Raw genomic sequence first — 20,071 nt, 5'->3', positions numbered from 1 at the left:
TCACAAAATGATAACTGCAAATAATAATTTATAGTTAGCCTACATTATCACATTTTTATGTAGGTATAGCCTGGCATAAACATTCTCAATTCACTGGCTTGTAAAGCACTCACATTGATTCATGTAAAACATGTTTAAGTTTTAAACATTTAAAAATGTATATCTTCAAAAATAAAGTTTTGTTTTAGTTGAGCTGCAGAGATCTGTAGTCAGAGCGCGATTTGCAGACTTGTGATTGGCTGCTGCTCTATTAAGAAACGTGTTTGTCTGACTCATGATTGGCTGCTGCAGGAGTCAGACACAACAACAGCTTATGTAAACAGGATGCATTACATACTTTGCATCCTTGAACACAAGAGACCATGAGGAGAGTTTCTCTGTTTCTGCTACTGACTGGGCTGTTCGCCAGTGGACAAGGTGAGTGACCTTACTAAAACGTTTAATACTGATCATTTTCCTGAAATTTCCATATGCAGGCCTGCATTAGTTATATTAATTGGGATCTACTAAATCTTCATCATTCATCCTGAGTCATTTGATATTTAAAATATATTCTAAGCTGAAACTGGCTGGGTATGTAACTCCACAGACTGGCATAACAACTATGATAAGCCTCTCAACTTTCAATGCCCTCCAGGCGAGTCTATATCCTCCATCTGCAGGTGAGTAGGCCTACTGTACTAATTAATAATTGTTCAGCTATTTTAAACTATTATAAAGGCATAAACCTTCTTGAATAGACAAATTGTATGTAAGGGTTAGCTTTGTCATGGCTGAACGCAATCAATATATAGATATCAATAAAATTATAATTGTGATTATGCAATATATTTTTTAAAATTAATTTTTCTCCCTTCCTAACTAATGTAAACAAAGCTATCACAACAATTATCATGAGGATCGACGCTGGAAATTTAGCTGTAAAACTACCTTCAGTCGGGGTACGGACTGTTTCTTGTCGCCTTACGTCAATGACTTTGACGAAACGTTCAGCTTTGAGTGTCCACCACACCATGTGATCGCAGGAATAAGCAGCTACCATAACAACTACCACGAGGACAGACGGTGAGCTGATGTTTGATTGATTCTTATGCTTAAACTTTGATTCCCTCAAGTTCATCTGAACTGGTGTCAATACCATATTTAACACAGGTGGCAGTTTTACTGCTGCAGAAGTAAATTTATTTCTGAGGTCAGGGGTCGTTGCCATTCTGGCTGTCAGTGGACTTCACACGTGAGCTCCTTTGAGTACTTCTACTGGACTGTGCCTCCCCAGAGAGTTCTAGTGGGCGCTGGAAGCTACCAAGATGATTTTCATGAGTGAGAATAATTTTTGCTTTCATTTTAAGAATATATCATCTTGCTCATTATGTTATTTATAATACTTAAGTCCAACATGTTAGACTGTGTGCTCTGTTGCTCACTATTGTGATGCTTGATTTACGTCTTTCAGAGATCGACGATGGAGGTACAAGTACTGTCTCCAACAATCATGTTGATACCAAGACTCAGTATTCAGTATTATTTAAAAAGTATAGGCTAAAATTATTGGATTAAAAAGATTGGTTTTACATTTTCAAATATGATCGTTGATTAGATCACAGCTGTACTGATAGCTGCCTAATTAACCTTTCTAAAAAATCCTAAATTCTCAAATTTGACAATATATTGATATTTAAGTCATTCCACAAATTTTCAGCACAATCTTGGTTAAAAAGGTGCACAAATGTTAACAGAAATAACAACACAATCTCATGGTAATTCTGGGCCCTGTGCACTGAATTTTCTATGGGGCCCCCTCAAAATCACGGGGGGGGGGGGGGGGGCTAAAATGTAAAATAATGTTCTATTGGACCGGGGTTACAATTTGGACCTGGACAAATCGAGTCCATCTGGCTCACAAATTCCACCTTGAATGTTTTGATGGGTCATAGGGCCTTCAATTGGAGTAAATAAATGAATAAAAGAGGACAGAAACAAATACTGATAGATATTACTGAATTCACAACAAATGCAACAGACTTAATAATGCATTTTTTTCACATAGAAAATGACTTGACAGTAAAGCATTGATTTTTGAGCTAGACTGGAAAATTACTGCTAATAAATTGTGTCATCATTTCCTCACCCTCATGTCGTTCCCAACGACTTTCTTCTGTTGAACACTAAAGAAGATTTTGTAGAATGTTACCAACACATTTTGGTTAAACTTGATTTCTACTGTATGGACAAAAAATTTAATTTCTCAAATTATGTTTCACAGAATAAATAAATTCATACAGGTTTGGAATGACATGTTGAGTAAATTTTCATTTTTGGGTGAGTCTCCCTTTAAGAACTTTATTATTTGTAAAAAAAAAAAAAAAAAAAAATATATATATAAATAAATAAATAAAATATTTATATATTTTTTTTTTTTTTTTTTTTTAGAAGACATTTTAATTAAATTAAAATTCATTAGAACTAAACATCAAAAAAGAAAAGTTCTTGATAGAAGAATTCATATTTTAGCCGCTAGTATTAGTGGTCACAAGAAGTAAAACCATGGTCCTCACTACCATGGTTATATGGTTTTTAAAATAAATAATACGTAATAATAAACTATACAATTTGTAGTTAAAAAAACTAAACGTGAAGAAACTACAAAACATTAAAATATTCCCCAATGTGTAATAACAGTAACATTTATAATAAAAACATTTCTGCCAACACTATTGTTATTAGGCAATTTGTACAGTGTTAAATTAATATGGTGCTGAATTGACAAGCCTATTGGCGTTTTCCAATATACCTCACTGTCGTGGCTGTTTTCAGCCAGCATCACTACAGAACCTTTAATGTTCTCATATCACAGGACTGTATAACAATTCTGTCACATTTGAATGGATCAAGAAATAATAAAAATCCATTAAACGACAACACCGTTTGAGATAAAGGTATCAAAACAACTAAAAATCTCTAAATATTATTCCCTATAATGCACAAGGCTTGTTTTTTCAGAATATTACTTTGGTTTTTATATACAGTACTGAATCCATATTTTTGATATGTTATATGTACTGTACCCACTTAAATTCATTAAACTCTGACACAGTTTGAGATAAATTAATGAATGTTAAAAGCACGTGAGGTGGAGCCGGCTTCAGGAATGAAGGGAAGGAATGAAGCAAGCGCTGGCAGGGATGCCAGAGGAATGGCCTCGAGACGCAGCGTCTCGTTCCCTTCGGGGAACCGTGGTTATATGCGTAACCTGAGACGTTCCCCTTCAGAACTGAACTCAAGCTGCATCAGAAACGCTTTGGGAACGAGATACCCACGCCGCCAGACTGACAAGTCCCTGTCTAGTGTGTACTAGGACGAGAGGACAGAAGAGCCCGGAGCGGCTCGAATGTCGAGGTCATAAAACCTTACAAAAGTGAGGGGTGTGGACCACCCAGCAGCGTTGCAGATGTCCTGCATAGACACACCTGCTAGGAGGCCTTGGAGGCCGCCACACCTCGGGTTAGGTGAGCTCTGACTCCCATCGGCGAGAGGAGCTGAGAGGTCTCATAGGTAATATTAATAGCATCCACTATCCAAGCTTCTGCTGGTCGGAGGACAGAAGGCCTGAAGTACGATGGGCTGTGGCATCACAGAGGGAACTTTAGGAACATACCCCGCTCGGGGGTAGAGAAAAAACTATTCTCAGTGTCCTGGAACGGCACACCGGCAGGAGACGGCCGAACTAGCTGCTCTAGAGACCCCCGAAGGGGTGGCGAGCCTCTCAGTTCTGCTACGTTTCCGGGCGGAAGTAACAGAGAAGCGTTCGCTGGAGACCGCTGCGCCCTGGAACACTGGCAGGGTTGGCAGACCGATCTCCTGGGGGCACTGAGGAGAGACGGGCACCGTGTAATGCGATGTACGCCGCTCTTCCCCAGAGGGGCCGGCCCACAGAAGTCCTGGGTAGGCAGCAAGACGTTTTAGCCAAAGACTATCCAGTGAGAATGACGATCCGCAGATCCGCCTTCTGCTAGAAGCCTTTGGCCCAGGAGCGCGACTCTGACTCCAATATTATCGGGAGTACGAGAGGTGATGCTCCCTAAATGAGGAGCTGGAACACTGCTGATCACCTCAACCTCCTCAGAGGAAGAAAGGTAAGCATCGTGCTCTCACTCGAGAAAAGTCCCAAGAGGCTTCTATATGCACATAGCCTATGTATGTGTATACACATCTAACTTCTCCTAGTTAGATGAAATACATAATTTAATTCCTCAAAAATTAAATGCAGATCCATACTTATGCCCCTTAATTTAGCAGCTAAATCAGAGATTCAGAATTTACCCACTACAATTCCTGTCAGCGACCAATTTAATTATCTTGGAATCAGAGTTTTTCCTTCATTATCTCGCATTTCCATGTGGAACTATCAGTCTCTTCTGGATAAGATTAAGAGCGATCTTCTGTTGGTCTCCACTCTGTCTGGCTCTTCATGGAAGGATAGCCACCGTTAAGATGAATATACTTCCGAGGCTAAGCTTTTTATTTTCAGTGTTACCTCTGACACCACCTATTGGCTATTTTAATGAGATCAATAAAGTAGTATCCAAATTCTTGTGGAATAATAAACGGCCTAGAATTCGTTTTAAATCGATGCACCGGCTAAAACCTCATGGTGGCTTATCCCTACCAGATTTTTGGTCCTATTATTTATCATACCAGATGAGACCACTTAGGACTTGGCTAGATGTTGACTCCCCTGTCCCATGGCGGGCTTTAGAAACTAATATTATTTACCCATTGCGTCTACAGGATTTACCCTTTACGGGAATATTGAAGAAAGTTTTGGAAAAGTTTGGTCCAATTATATGTCATTCTATCAAAACCTGGAAAGCAGCAGAGAAGATTATGGGAGCTTCAGATTCTTACAGTGAATTTATACATCACTTGTAGTACGACAGTATTCAAACATTCCGATTTAAGGTTTCTGGGCAAGAGAACTTGACACTGTGATTGATTGGGACAACGTCTGGGGAAATTGTTTTGCTACCTCTAAAAACCCAGCTCACCAAATGATCCATTATAAGTTAATCTTTAAGGCATATGCCACTCCTTGTTTATTATATAAAATGAAAAGAAAGTCTGACCCCTTCTGTCACCTGTGTAATAGCTCTAGTCAAGGTACATATATACATATGTTCTGGGACTGTCCCCGAATTGCCTCGGTCTGGGCCTTGGTACAGGACTTATTGTCGGATCTTCTGAAGACTCAGATCCAAAAGGACCCACTGCTTTTTCTTTTGCTGGATGATTCATCACTATCGTTGTCTGTCAATCAAAAAAGGATTCTGTCTGCTGCTCTTACTGCTGCTAAAAAGGTTATTTTAAAACTGTGGTTGGAGTGTACCACAGCCAAAATACATGGTGCCACCAGAAAGACAATACAATTTTGGTTAGACCTTATTGACAATTTATCAGACCTCTCGAAATCCTGAGATGACATATATTTATGTAATTTTATTTATCACCTTTTTTTATATATATATATATATATATATATGGGCAGATCTAGGGCACTGCTGTAAAAAGTTGAAAATCAAAAATCTGTAATAAATAAAGAATCAAAAAAAAAAAAAAAAAATTAAATGCAGAAAGACAACCAGACGAGTGAACACGGCCTGATTTGAAAAGTATTCATAATAAGAATGAGAATGAAGTAATGCACGCGGTCGCCTCGGCAACGCGCGCTGCAACAGCCAGCTCTCACTCAAAGTGGGAAGAACCGCACCGGGGCTTCCAGCCCCAAGCGAGAGTGCTAGATCTGGGGAATGCAGGTGGAGATAAGGCGAACCCGTCTCCAACCCATCCGCCAGATCCATGTTGCAATCCCCGCGATCTCACTCGCCGCCATGCCTCAGCAGTGGCGGACCGGAACCGCGAGATCTTACGGCGGGGAAAAGCACAATCAGCCTTTTATCTTAGAGCTGACAGCGCGAATATAATGATGTCGTCATTCATAATATGCTTGTGCAAACACTGCAGCTTACAAAGCTCATCGACGTCTTTCACGTCCACCTCCTCGGAGAAAGACAAGCGGAGCGTCGAGCCCTCTTGTCTGGGGAGAAGAAACCGCGGGGCGGGCTTCCGAACACAGAGAGCGGGCGCTGGATCTGATGGGAAAGGAAGAATATAGGGGCTCGCCCGTCTTCATCCCCTCCACCTGATCCATGTGCGAGCCCCACGAGTGTAGCCGCCGCTCTGCCTCGGCAGCCAGCACCGTGAGGACCACTCGCAAAGGCTCCCTTCTTGAAGAGAGCCCTCCGGGAGCGAAGCGTGCGTAGCGGAAGCCGCTCACGGAGCAGACTCCGCATGCTTCGCGCCCAGGCAGACCACGCACAAACTGTGTGTATCCCCGCTCGTGATTGTAGCGAGAGCAGGGAGGAACACACAGCTTGAAGCGTGATCCGAGATCGCCCTTATGCTTTGATTTACTTGTGGCAATGGATATAGTGCTTTATTTTGACAAACAACACCAAATAAGACTCACAAAACAAATATCGGACTGACAGACACACAGAGCGCTTGCTGAATGACAGAAAGCTGAAGCCGACTCCATCGCACGTGCTTATAAAGCTTCCTGGCCGTGACGTCACCCGCCCATGACGCCTCGCCCTTCCATTGGACTGATTGTACAGATGATTCAGAGCACGGTCACACTGAAGGCGTTCCCAAAGCGTTTCTGACGCAGCTCGAGTTCCTGAAGGGGAACTAAGCGCCCATATACAATAAACGTTATAACCTGTAAACGCAGATCTCCGTCATTCGCTGGTCAAAAACCTTGTTAACTCCATTTGAGCTTGATTTGCATATAATGTTAAGTGCAAGTGTCTGATAAAACCACAATACCAAGTCTGACGACGCAGTGTTGAAAAAATCCCCCCAGAACAGCTCATTTCTAACGGATTATTCTACCTACGACCACAAAGTGGCAGTACAGACCAAGTTTGCGCTCAAACAAAGCAAGTCACATTATATACTAGTGACCTAACTACTAAAACACTCCACAGTCTACTGGAATCATTTTATCAGCTGCATTGTTGCAGTTTGCATGCACTCATTGCCCTCTTCTTGGCTTTGCTTTCTCATTCTTTCTCTCTCCCTACTTTGAGTCTTTTCAACTGACCTTGGCTGGAACTTAATATTTAGCTTGTAGGTCACATGAGTTGAGGAAACAAAGTAACAAGTGCACTGTGTTATTGTCCAGTTGAGGAAGCAGGTTGCAGAATGGCTGCAGATGGTCTCCCTGATGTATGTCTAGCAGGTGGAATGTGGGATAGATGGGGCCAGTTCATGGCCACTGTGTATCCGGTTGGAATAAAAGCTGATTTCCACACACACACACACACAGACAGACAGATATAGACTAAGACTAAACGTTTGTCAGTGTGTCTGGACACATTATGAACAGGAGCATCGTCCTACATGTCTCCCAAATGAGACAATTCTGGCCTTTTGTGGCAAAAGTTGTGGGTTTTAATCACTGTATTTTCTGTCTACTGAGCCATTTTGTGCTAAATGAAATTCTACTCTTTCAGTTTGGTTCCCATGCCTCTGCTTGTCTTTCACACGTCTCAGATATCGAGCTAAAAGTGAAACATCTCTCATTGTCAAGGTCTATTGGGGGATGGGGGGAGGTGTTAGGCAGAGAAAGAGGGGAGAAACAGAAAAATGAAGAGGAGAATAAAGGAATAGATGCCAGGGAGGGAGGGTGGAAGTAGAGAGCGATAGAGAGAGGGAGAGTGTGTGCCTGTCAAAACTCACGTAGACCCACAGCTGCAGAGCCTTTCTGATCCCAGAACCTCCCTTCGCTCCTCCGTCACACTCCCAGCGTTCAAAATGAGTGTGTGTGTTAGAGAAAGCGCCCTTTTATTTGTAGGTCAAGCTGTTTAAATAACCTACTTGTCTGGGTGGCACCACACAAACTTTGCAACCAACATATGCAAGTGTGTGCTGCCAACATGTGCTGCTTTTTATAGCATAGTTAATATACGCACCAGCTGAGAACAGACATTTATGACATGCATACGTGTAGAGCGGTGTCTTTTATGAAATCAGCCCATCTCTATCATGCTTATTTGATCAGCCTAATTCTGATTGGTTGCTGCTTTCCTCTTTTCATGACTGGATTACTGTGATTGGTCACTGGTTTGCTTTTTTGACTGGCTTTGATTTGATTGTTTGCGGCTTTAAAAGTGTTAGATTTACATTACTGAAATGTGATTTCCAGTCACTACAGCTAAATAATCCTTGAAATGGTGATCAGGACCCCGATGTCTTGTAACTGTTTATGAGCCTACTTTAATAGCTTCTTACCAAATACATGGATTTAAATAATGAAACTAACATGTGATATCAAAAGAGACCAGCCACAGAGTATTAAGAGAGACATACATTTATAAAAGCTATCGGTTTATATCGTTTAGGGGTCATTATGCAAAAATATTTAAACACCAATTTGAATTAAAGGGATAGTTTTCCCAAAAATAAACATTCTGTCATCATTTATTCATATTTTTTTTTATAAAACCTAAAAAGTTTCTGTCACTCTATTGACAGTCAAGGTAACCAAACTTAGAAGATCTAAAAATGTCATAAAGGCACCATAAAATTAGTCCATATGAATCGAGTTGTTTAGTCCAAGTCTTTTGAAGAGATGCAATTGCTTTAGACACTGAAAAATAATTTAGTGTAGAAACGATAGGATTCCTGCTATAGGATACTATTTACTTGTACAGCATACTCCAGCAATCTTTACTTCAAACTTAAAATCACTTTTACAGTGTGTGATGAACAGGTTTCATTTCAAAGATTTTGTTTCAAAGATTAACCAAAGTCTTATAGGTTTTGGAACAACATGACACTGTAAAAAAAGTGTTTTTTGTAAAAAAAAAAAATATTGGAGTAGGTTTCACAAGAAAATCCTATTTCACAACAATTGTTTTTTATTTAATTCTATGTGCTACTTGCCATTTCTTTATAAAAGTTATGCAATTTCTGAGTGAAAATGGTATCCACACTGAATTTTTTTCAATATAAATGACAGAATTTGAATTTTTGGGTGAACTATCTCTATACCATCAAGAATTTCTAATAGGCATATCCAAGTTTTTATGCAATGCTATAAGCATTTATTTTGGCTGTTTATGGCATATCCTCACACATCTGTGTTAACCGAACAAACCAAATATTATTTGTGACCCTGGAGCACAAAACCAGTCTTAAGTCGCTGGGGTATATTTGTAGCAATAGCCAAAAATGCATCGTATGGGTCAAAATTATCAAATTTTTTTAATGCCAAAAATCATTAGGATATTAAGTAAAGATCATGTTCCATTAAGATATTTAGTAAATATACCGTAAATATATTAAAACTTAATTTTTGATGAGTAATATGCATTGCTAAGAACTTCATTTGGACAACTTTAAAGGCAATTTTCTCAATATTTAGATTTTTTTGCACCCTCAGATTCCAGATTTTCAAATAGTTGTATCCCGGCCAAATATTGTCCTATCCTAACAAACCACACATCAATGGAAAGCTTATTTATTCAGCTGATGTATAAAGATGATGTATAAATTGTATAAATCTCAATTTAAAAAAATTGACCCTGAAGACTGGTTTTGTGGTCCATGGTCACATTTGTGCACACTAATTATGTTGCAGAACTGAACATCTCAGTCTCCATTAATCAGGTTGAGTGTGTTAACAGGTCATCTGGACACTGGTCATTGCATTAGAACATTCTGTGCTCATCAGCACACTGCGATGGTCTACTGCCATCATATATCTAATACACAGAAATATTAAACATGGCAAAGCATGCTTTCAGTGCCGTAAAGCATGGCTAAGAAAGTTCAAACTCACTCGTGTTCAAGCATTGTAAGAGCATCTGCTAACTGAGTAAACAAAACCAAATTTAGCAGCAGCTTAAACTTCTGATATTTGAAAGCATGCACTGACTCAAGGAGAAGGCTATTTTTAGCCTGGGTCGTAATTTCAAGGTTTCCTAAGAAGAGCCGTCTAACATCATGCTGGCAGTCGGTGATGCCTGCTGGCTGTCTGGGAGCTGGTGACTCGGACATTGACAGGCTCCTACAACAGTGGGGCATCTGATTACACATTGTCTCAAAAGATCAGCAGTCTCTGTGAGAAGAGAAGATTCATTCAGACACCTGTAATTGACTGTACATGTCGCTCATGAATCGGAGACTTTCACTCTTTAAAAAAGGTGCTTCAGGGTTGCTTTAAGTAATGACTGATTGCATCAGAATCTGAGTCATTGCAATTCTTCATATAGCTTCTAAAACCAAAAAAGAACAATATATATATATATATATATAAACTAAATATTATTAACATTAAATGTAACATTTTAATAATATTTCACGTTTTACTCAAGTTCAAGTTTTTACTGTATTTAAAATATATTCCAAATATATTTATACATGTAATAAAATATTTGTAAAGTCATGCAACACTTATAAAACTAACAAATTATCCTAAGTATTGTACTTTGATTTGAGATATTATATGCAACCTCGATCCTTAACCACTGTTTACCACATCCAGTGTTTAATAAACCTGATATGAGGTCATACATCATTGAATTTTGAGGATTTAATTATCACCTGTGTACAGAAACTGTGAGAAACTCTGTTTACAGTAAGCCAGACATCTTCGGTATTACATTTCTCTCAGACTGAAGATTTTCTGAATGAATCTGCAGGCTGTGTTGACCCAGCTTTGCTGTGTTTCTCGCTGCAGCTGGTTCCTGTAGCGACAGCAAACATGGCAAGCTGCCACGCTGCTGAGCTCAGCCAGCCACTGAGGTAGAGAGCCAGATAGTCAGCTGACTAGAAAGAGAGAGTCAGTCTATGAAAGGATATGGCTGAGAGTTGTAAAGCGGCCGAGTAAGAAAGAGAGAGAGAGAACGAAGGACTTTGGAAGGACGTGTTTTGTAGTCTGAGGCCAAAAAGAAGAAATGGAGTTGAATTGAAAGAAAGAAACTGAGAGGGGGACTTTGAAAGGGTGTGGAAAAAGAGAGAGAGTCAGAGTTCATACAATGCACATAATGGCAGTATTTTTGTCCAACATTTAGCAGATCCAGTGCGACCAAAAGGACAGCTGGGTACAGTTAACATGAAATTCTTCTAATTCAAACTCCAATTAAAACTATTGAAATATTTTACTTATTCCTTTCTTATTAATGCAAGATGTATGTGTATGTATACACACACAAATATGTTTGTTTCTGTGAATTGTGGGGACTTTCTATTCCACTTCTATTACTTTTATACTGACCAAACAATATTTTTTATCCCCTAACCCAAACCTACACTCTTGGAAGAAAAGGTTCTATATAGAACCTTAAAAGGTTCTATCAGGCGCTACATATTTGGAACCCCTAAAAGGTTCTATATAGAACCCTTTAGAGGTTCCCATCATGGGATCATTCTTTGGATTTAATTTTTGTTTTAATTCAGTTTTAAGGCTTAAACGGCTCATATAACTAATTTATTACTAGAAAAACTGAAATATCCATAAGCATAACACATCAAGGTTTAGTGTGATCATTTAAGACATTTTTATTAGCATTTACTGTGACAAGCAATATATAACACAGCAATTCATAGTGCAACAGCTACAGAGATGAACATAAATCCATGTTTCTTTATTTATTCATACTTTTTAAAATCATTTTTACCTGTCTAAATAGCACTCTCCGTTTTAGAAATATTGTTTTTTCAACCCCCTCCACCTTACTCACCCATCCAACATGTCAGTCACAAATATTGATTGCTAAGAAACTACAAATAAAAAAAAACAACAACAACTGAATGGAATGTTAACTTACACAAATAAATAAACTTACAGTTAACTTGCAAAAAATTATTATTAATAATGTAAGTTAGAATGTGAAAAGTCTGTCATGAAATAGTACCGGTATATTAATGACACTCTTATTTTGCATCTCACCACCAGGTCATTACCCTTTACCTTAAATAAATGTCAAGTATTTACTCCACATTCTCCTATAAACCAAGTAGTCTGAGTTTTTTTTTTTTTTCTTTTTTTTTTTTGTATGCTGCAACTTTCCCCAATTCTGTAACCCATGAAAGATGGTGAACAACATGTTTCTGAAAAGGGAGTTAAAAGACTAACTATAGTATTATTTTTAAATGTATAAGCATTAAATATTAATTTAAATATAATGTAGTATAATAATTTTAAATAGCCTAATGTGTAAATATACATAAAGCATAGTTTAGCCCAAAGAACCCTTTTGTGCCAAAAAGGGTTCTTTCTCCTTATATAGAACCTTTTTGGCATAAAGGGTTCTTTGGAGTTGAGTATAGAACCCCAAATAACCTTTTTTTCTAAGAGTGTATCCCTAAACCTTACAGGGGTACAGGTGCATTGTTACACTTTCAGATAAACATCATTTACTATTTTTAATAATTTTTTCCCCTGTGGGGACTGCAGGCCGGTCCCCACAATGTCAAAAATTTCAAGTTTTACTATCCTTGTGGGGACATTTGGTTCCCAGAATGTAGCATAAACAAGTACACACACACACACACACACACACACACACACTATATACCACTGAAGGCACTGTTGAAAAGCAAAAGAAATTCAAATAGCAAAGCAAAACATCTTTCTTAATCTAACCTAAAATCTTGAGTCACATTATATATCAACTACCCTTATCTATATCTATAAGATTACTGTTTCACACTTTCTTACAGTTTCAGTTCAGATGACATTCAAATAGTAAGGTGGGAAATGCTTTCCATTATTTCTATGTTGAATTTAATGGAAAAATCTGGATTCAATTTTGGCTTTAAATATGGTAAAATGCTGATAGTATTATTAGTCTTACTGGCAGCTAAAAGCTGAAATATTTCATAAAGAAGCACCAGCAGGATATGCAGAACTTTTTGAATAATTGCGTTCCAATTCGATGGCATTTTGCGGAACTTTCAGCGGAAAATTATTTATTTGCAGGTGTTCACAGATTCTGTTTAGAGGGATAGTTCACCCAAAAAGGAACGTTCTGTCTTCATTTACTCACTCTTCAAATTGTTCTGAAGTATTTTTTGATTAAAAATAAATGTTTTGAAGAATGTTGGTAACCAAACAGTCACAAGTTGACCTCCATAGTGTAGGAAAATACTATGGAAGTCAATTGTCAACCTGTTACTTTCATTCTTCAAAATATCATCTATGTTCATTTGAAGAAAGAAATTCATACAAATTTGGAACGGTTTGTGGTAATGTCATACCAGATGATCCTTAAACATGATGGAGACACCTCCAAAATGGGGCGAAGGGGATATTTCATATTTGCTGGTGAAATGAAGCGGGTTAAAAGGCCTTCTTACTCTTCCTATACCCACCAATTCTGAAATATTCTGTCAGACTCCCTCAGAAATCCTCAGAGATACCAGAAAACCCACATCTATAACTCAAATATACAACTACTAGCATGATATATGTAGTTTGAGTTTATGTATGTGTGACTCAGGCGTTTGATTAATAGCTGCTGTCAGATTACAAGTCATCACAGTTGCACTGAATTATGGCTAATAACAGTGAACAATGTGTGTCTACCACTCTTCGCTTAAACTTCAGAAGTTTTAGATATAGGAAACACAACCTCCTTTTTCTTCAGCGAACGTGGATATGTCAACACCCACGCCGGGACAACAGCTTTTGGCTTGTTTGCTTGTTTAATATAAATGTTGGAAAATTGGAGAATCTGCTCAGGATCTCCTACTGCCAGGAAAACCTGCCGGAGAAGGGAGTGGTTGAAGGCATTCATCTTATAAATGTTTATACTCAACTCTTTCAGGTCCTGTCTTGCAAAAACCTACTGTAAATATGAATTATTTGCTCATTGTTTGCTATCGTGGCCACGTGAGGAAGAGGGAGAGAAATATTTTCTGATGCTGAGCCAGAATAGTCCAGGAGGTGATGTCAGGGTGCGTTTCTCCTACAAATCTGAGTTTTCAATTCCGCTCAAACAGCCATTGATCATTGGGGAAGTCGTGGCCTAATGGTTAGAGATTCGGACTTGTAATCCAAAGGTTGCGGGTTCGAGTCTCAGGCCGGCAGGGATTGTAGGTGGGGGGAGTGAATGTCCAGCGCTCTCTCCAACCTCAATACCACGACTGAGGTGCCCTTGAGCAAGGCACCGAACCCCCAACTGCTCCCCGGGCACTGCAGCATAAATGGCTGCCCACTGCTCCAGGTGTGTGTTCACTGCTGTGTGTGTGCACTTTGGATGGGATAAATGCAGAGCACGAATTCTGAGTATGGGTCACCATACTTGGCCGTATGTCACTTCACTTCACTTTTTTATCCCCTGTAATATGTGAACTGTAAAGGTGAAAGGATGTTCTATAAAGGCCAGTATCTGCTGACTGGTCTGGCCACTCTTTAAATAGCCCACTGTCCACTATGTCCTGCTCACCATGGGCACAATTATGCCTTTTTAAAACCTTGACACAACACTCTCACTGTCATTGTGACCTCACCAGATGACACACACCTGTCATACTCAAGTGTTAAAGTCGAGCAGCACATGATCTACATCAGAGGAATTCTGCACTCTAATCGGTCAGGGACGTGCAGGTCAAGGTTGCAGAGAGTGACAGTGAGCCACTCTTCACGTCTGTTTCTGAATGTGTAAACCTGTCAGGTTTGGCTAGTTCTTAAAGTTGCAACTTTCCCAAGGCCATTTTTACGTAATTTCTAGTATGTGTTGGATTCAAGAATGGTAAAATGCTGATAGTATTTTTAGTCTTATTGGTAGCTAAAAGCATTATTAAATAAGCTGATATATTTAATACACAAGAACCTGCCGGAACTTTTTGAATGATTGGCGTTTCAATTTAAGTAAAGCTGAAATAAAATACAAATGTCAGATGAAAAACTAAACAAAAATTATAAATGTATCTGAAATATGACAGATATAAATATAAAAGATAAATATATTTAAATACCTGTTTAACTATTTAAAAAATCTATCAATTGAAATTAAAATTATATAAAATAAAATAGAAATATTAGATGAAACACAAACTAAACAAAAATTAGAAATGCTACCTTGACGGGATTATGCGACGCTTTCATGAGCCAAGACACACTTTAGCTGAACTCCGCGTATATAACCGTCTTTTACTGTTGTTCATCTTCTTTTCTTACATTTGCGGTATTTTTTCTGTTTGTCGTTGGTCTGGACTTTACACAGTCGTAAAGTCGCTTATCTTTCACCATCATCCTCGCCAATTAAGAAGAAAACAAAACCAGCGGTCGTAGCGGGCCGAGTGGACATAGAAGACAATATGGCAGTCAATAGAAGCGATTTGAGGACATTTTGAGGCTGAATTAGCAGCGATGCGCACCGAATTCGCCTCTCACATGACTACAATCCAGAATATATGCTCTAAAATTGAATTTTTTTTAATCGGGGAACAGAGAGAGCAGAAAAAAGTTATCTGCGAACACACCGGCCGTCTGGATGCCCTCGAGCAGCAGGTGACTGATTTACAAGACCGCAGCAGACGCAGTAATCTCCGGCTGTTGGGACTACCTGAAGGGGCCGAGAAGGATGATCCGATTGGCTTTCTGAAACGGTCACTGCCGATCTGGATCCCATCACTTGCGGGCAAAGATATCAAGATCGAACGCGCACATCGAGTTTAATCCAGAGCTTCAACAGATCACTCCAAACCGTGAGTGTTTCTCTTCAAACTGTTAAGCTACAACAACAGGAATTTGATTCTTAATGAAGCAAGACGCCGCGGTCCTGTAGAAGTCAATGACGGTGCGATGTTGAGCTTTTCCCCCGACTTCTCTCCCGCGACAGCAAAGAAGCAGAGTTCCTTCAGTACAATACGGAAGGAATTGAAAGAGGCAGGTCTGCAGACGTTTCTTCAGTATCCAGCTACAGAAGATCGTCATGAAACATGCGAGACCAAACTAATGCACTCACCGGACGAAGAGCGTCAATTCCTGAGCTCCATTCCCGCTCCTCATTTTTCCGGGATGGACGTGCCATAAGGGTTTGATAATACCGAGTGACTCTAATTCTGATTTACTGATCTAGATCTTCATGTGACAATCGGCTACTGGCAGTTCTTCAAGTAAGCTAGGAAACTTGGTATCACTAATGTACAGTTTTCAATGTTTTATGGGGTGGGTTTTCTTTATGTTAATGGATTCTTAAAGGCAGACTTGAGTTCATTCATTTGCAGTGGTACAACTTTCTCTCATTTGTTCAGTTCACTTATTTGTTTGATAGTAATGACTGAAATTAATATAATAAATTGTAATGTCAATGGTTTAAATGGCCCCCAGAAACGTACAAGTTTTTTAGAACTACAGCAAAAAAAAAAAAGGTTGACATTGCTTTGATCCAGAAAGCGCATTTGTGGAGGGATGATGTTCATAGATGAAATACTAAATATTACGAGGTGGTCTCTTTTGCTGCGACTGACAATAAAACTAAAGGTGTTTTGATAACTGTTTGAAGAAATTTAAATATTTCCATTTTAGACAGAAATGGTGATAATGCTGACAGAATTGCCTGTACATCCCTTGTGAAAAGTAATTCTCCCCTCTGATAATTCTGTTGTTTCTGCTTCAGTTGTTTGCTCTTTTCTCCTCAAACAATCATGCAGACCATTGTCCATAACTATCTGGTCTAAGGATATCAGTGGTGACTTGCGAACTTTGTTTTCTGATCGGATTTGGGAGACAATTACATCATCCTCGAAGAGCCCAGATCATCGGATGATCCATTTGAAATTGCTGCATGGACTTTGTCTGTCCCCATGTATAGCCTTTCCCAAATTTCAGTTTATGCACAGTATGTTTACGGGGTGCACAAGGTGCATGTTATTTATTATAAAAATTGTTGTAATGTGTACTTGTTGTATTTTAAAATTGTCTTACTGTATGGCTTCTACCTTGGCCAGGTCTCTCTTGTAAAAGAAATTTTAAATCTCAATGAGACTTCCTGGTTAAATAAAGGTAAAATAAAAATAAATATATATATATATTTTTTTTTAGTCGTTCTGTTTCTTCTTTTTGATGTGTAGTTTTTGTATCACTGTATTTTATTTATTTTGTGTGTTTAAGTTTGCCCTTAAATAAAATAAAAAATAATTGTTCACAAAAAATGAAATGCTACCTTGACAACTAACTGAAATATGTTCAAGTTGAAGCATTAAAACTGCTAACAGGAAATAAAAACTAAAATTTAACTAAATTAAAATAAATGTCATTAAAATAAATGACACCCTTGTGTCATTCCAAACCCGTATGACTTTATTTCCTCTAAGCAGCACGAAAGGCACATTTCTGAAGAATATCCTTGGCACATTGTTCAAATACATTAAATGTATGCATTTGGCAGATATTCAAGCTGCACATTTTAATCAGTATGTTTCCGTGGGAATCAAACCCATGATGTTAGCCAGCGCTGTGCTCTCCAGTTTAGGAGCTTCTAGTTACAACTTCCTATAATGAAAGTATAATGAAAGTGAATGATGACAAAGTCAAACTCCGAAATTACAAAAAAGCACCATAAAAGTATAATAGAAAGAGAAATATTCTCACTTTTTATTCTGTGCTATGAAAGTGAAAGATGTGTTGTTGAGCTCCAGAAAAGCTCTATAAATGTATGAGTTCTACACTAATTCAAGTCCTTTATGTCAATTCTTGCTGCTCAGTGTTCAAAAATCATTTGCATTCACGTGCAATCCATAAAACTTTTCAACAGCTTCATTCACGTTCATTGTAAGAAAATCAGCAGTGTGAATATAAATCACATTCAGTTCCAAAAAAAAAAAAACAATAGAAGAAAGAACCACATGAGCACAAAATGACAGAATTCCCATTTTTGGGTGAACTGTCTCTTTAAAGACTGATATCTGTTGAATTTATCACTGTTGTGACTTTTGCTCCAGAGAGCTTCTAGTGGAGGTAAGTAAACACACATGCTGTTTCCTACATACCTGTACATATTCAATCCGTATATGTATTATATATGCATAATTCCAAAAGTGAATGTGTACATTGAAAGAAAGAGAGAGACTTCTTGTTTAAGTTTAAATTTCTCTACATGCTGGACCTGAACATTGTTGATAGCTGATAGTAAACTTGCTTGAAAAAATCTTTGATGTTTCTCACTGACCCATAGCCCTGCTTAAAAAAGCAAGGTGACTTTGAGCCAAACATTGTTTAGATTGGTACTCGGTGGAGGTCCAGAATCACAGGAGATCAAACAGACCCTCCACGTCAACCTTCAGCCTCTGAGGGACAATATAGCAGTGGGAAAACACACTAAATATTAACCAACGAGAGAAAGAGTTGTTACATAAGCGTGTGTATGTCACTGCGCTAGTCGGAGGTTAATGTATTACCTATTTCGCTTCACATTGCTCTTCTCCTCTATTGAACATCCAGACTGTCCATCTGGTTTCTGTCAGGGAGAGCGAGGCGATTGGCCGTCCCATTCCAAGTGAATTTTCCTGAGAGTTAGCGTGACCAAGTTGGATTTAACAGCTAATATATTTTTGGAATGTTAAATAACTTCCAGGTGGAGTTTAGTGTAAATTTCCAGTGTGCAGTCGATGTAATTCTGCTGACGGTGTGTGTCCTGTGAGAGTGTCCCAGCATCCTTCCTGCTTTATAGAGGACATCTGCACAGGGGACAATTCAGCTGACTGGGATGACCTGGGATGACACAGCCTCAAGAATTAATAACTTCCTGTGCAAAAAACAGTTTTGAACTCGTGTTACCAAAAAAAAAAAAAAGGAAAAGTTAGGGTGTTTTGAGGTTCAGTGCAAGCTCAGGTCTATCAATAGCATGTGAGCTGTCAGTTACCACAAATAACACATTTTGAGTCTTCCCGTCAGTTTGGAACAATCAATTTAGAGTAATGCATTTATAACAGCAGTCTATGGGGCATGAAACTGCACTAGGATAAATGTTCAAATATACACTGTTGTGAAGGTACAGCCAAACTAAACATTATGTGTGCTAACATGAGACTAGTGTGGTAAAATTGTTTATTAACCTTGTTACTCATTCAAAGTTAGTTCTATATCCAATTTTTCAACTCCTGTCAAGCCATTAAACCTTGTAAACGTCACATGATATGTGCAAGCATACCAAATAGTGGCTTTTTACATGACATAGTTTTTTTAAAGGTATTTTTAAATGGATCAGAAGTGACAGTAAATACATTTATAATGCTACAAAAATTCTGTTTCCAATCATTTTGAATTTCTATGCATCAAAAGATCTTGAAGTATCATGGTTTTTACAAAAATATGAAGCAGCACAACTATTTTCAATTGATTATTAATTTTTGATTAAACAAATAGAGTCTTGGTGATCATAGGAAGCTTCATAGAGTTTTGAAAGATATATTCACATTATCAGACGTTTATACTCCTAGAAAAGTTCTAGCTCTTAAAGGAATGAATTTACCGCTCAAACAACAATTTTTTTGGCATTTTTTTGGCATCTTGCCACAGGAGGGCGATGTTACATTGTCATAGGCCCATCCCTAGAGACAGTGGGACATCTTTACATTGTCTTCTCAAAGCCCTGATGAACGTTTCCTAGTCTTTGTGCCAGAGCGTTGGCATGAGATCAACTGAGCGCAACCACATGAGTCAGCTTAACAGATTTGAACAGAACAGGATAAGCCACAGTCATTTCCACTGTTCTACTGCATCTATCCAGGTCTTATCAGGACGGTTGGGTTGTCCATTAGCATTAAAACCTAAATGCAAACTCAAACTGCAAACTCAAACTCAAACCTAAATGCAAACTCTGACTGGATTTACACTCAGTGGTGCGTTACCACATTATCACATTACTGTATTGATTTTAAGATAGTAACACGTGGTTCCGTGGAAACTTCAGGGGCGCTTCTGTCCATCGTCCTTGCTATGTTTAGGCCACCGTAGGTCATTAACCGTAGGGGGAGGGTTTGTTAAAATGGGACATTA

General features: G+C 38.5%; 1 protein-coding gene across 1 annotated transcript; it reads left to right on the top strand.

Moving 5' to 3' along the window:
- Positions 1-362: 362 nt before the first annotated feature.
- LOC306861886 (hemagglutinin/amebocyte aggregation factor-like) lies at positions 363-1,324 on the top strand (the record flags this gene model as incomplete). Its single annotated transcript, XM_079404371.1, has 4 exons — positions 363-417; positions 590-662; positions 919-1,065; positions 1,153-1,324. The coding sequence occupies 4 exons, from the start codon at positions 363-365 to the stop codon at positions 1,322-1,324; spliced, it is 447 nt and encodes a 148-aa protein (XP_079260497.1).
- Between the last annotated feature and the right edge of the window lie 18,747 nt (positions 1,325-20,071).

The sequence above is a fragment of the Barbus barbus genome (genome assembly GCF_936440315.1).
Source record: "Barbus barbus genome assembly, chromosome: 42".
In the NCBI taxonomy this organism is placed as follows: domain Eukaryota; kingdom Metazoa; phylum Chordata; class Actinopteri; order Cypriniformes; family Cyprinidae; genus Barbus; species Barbus barbus.
This window is presented reverse-complemented; position numbering and strand designations above follow the sequence as displayed.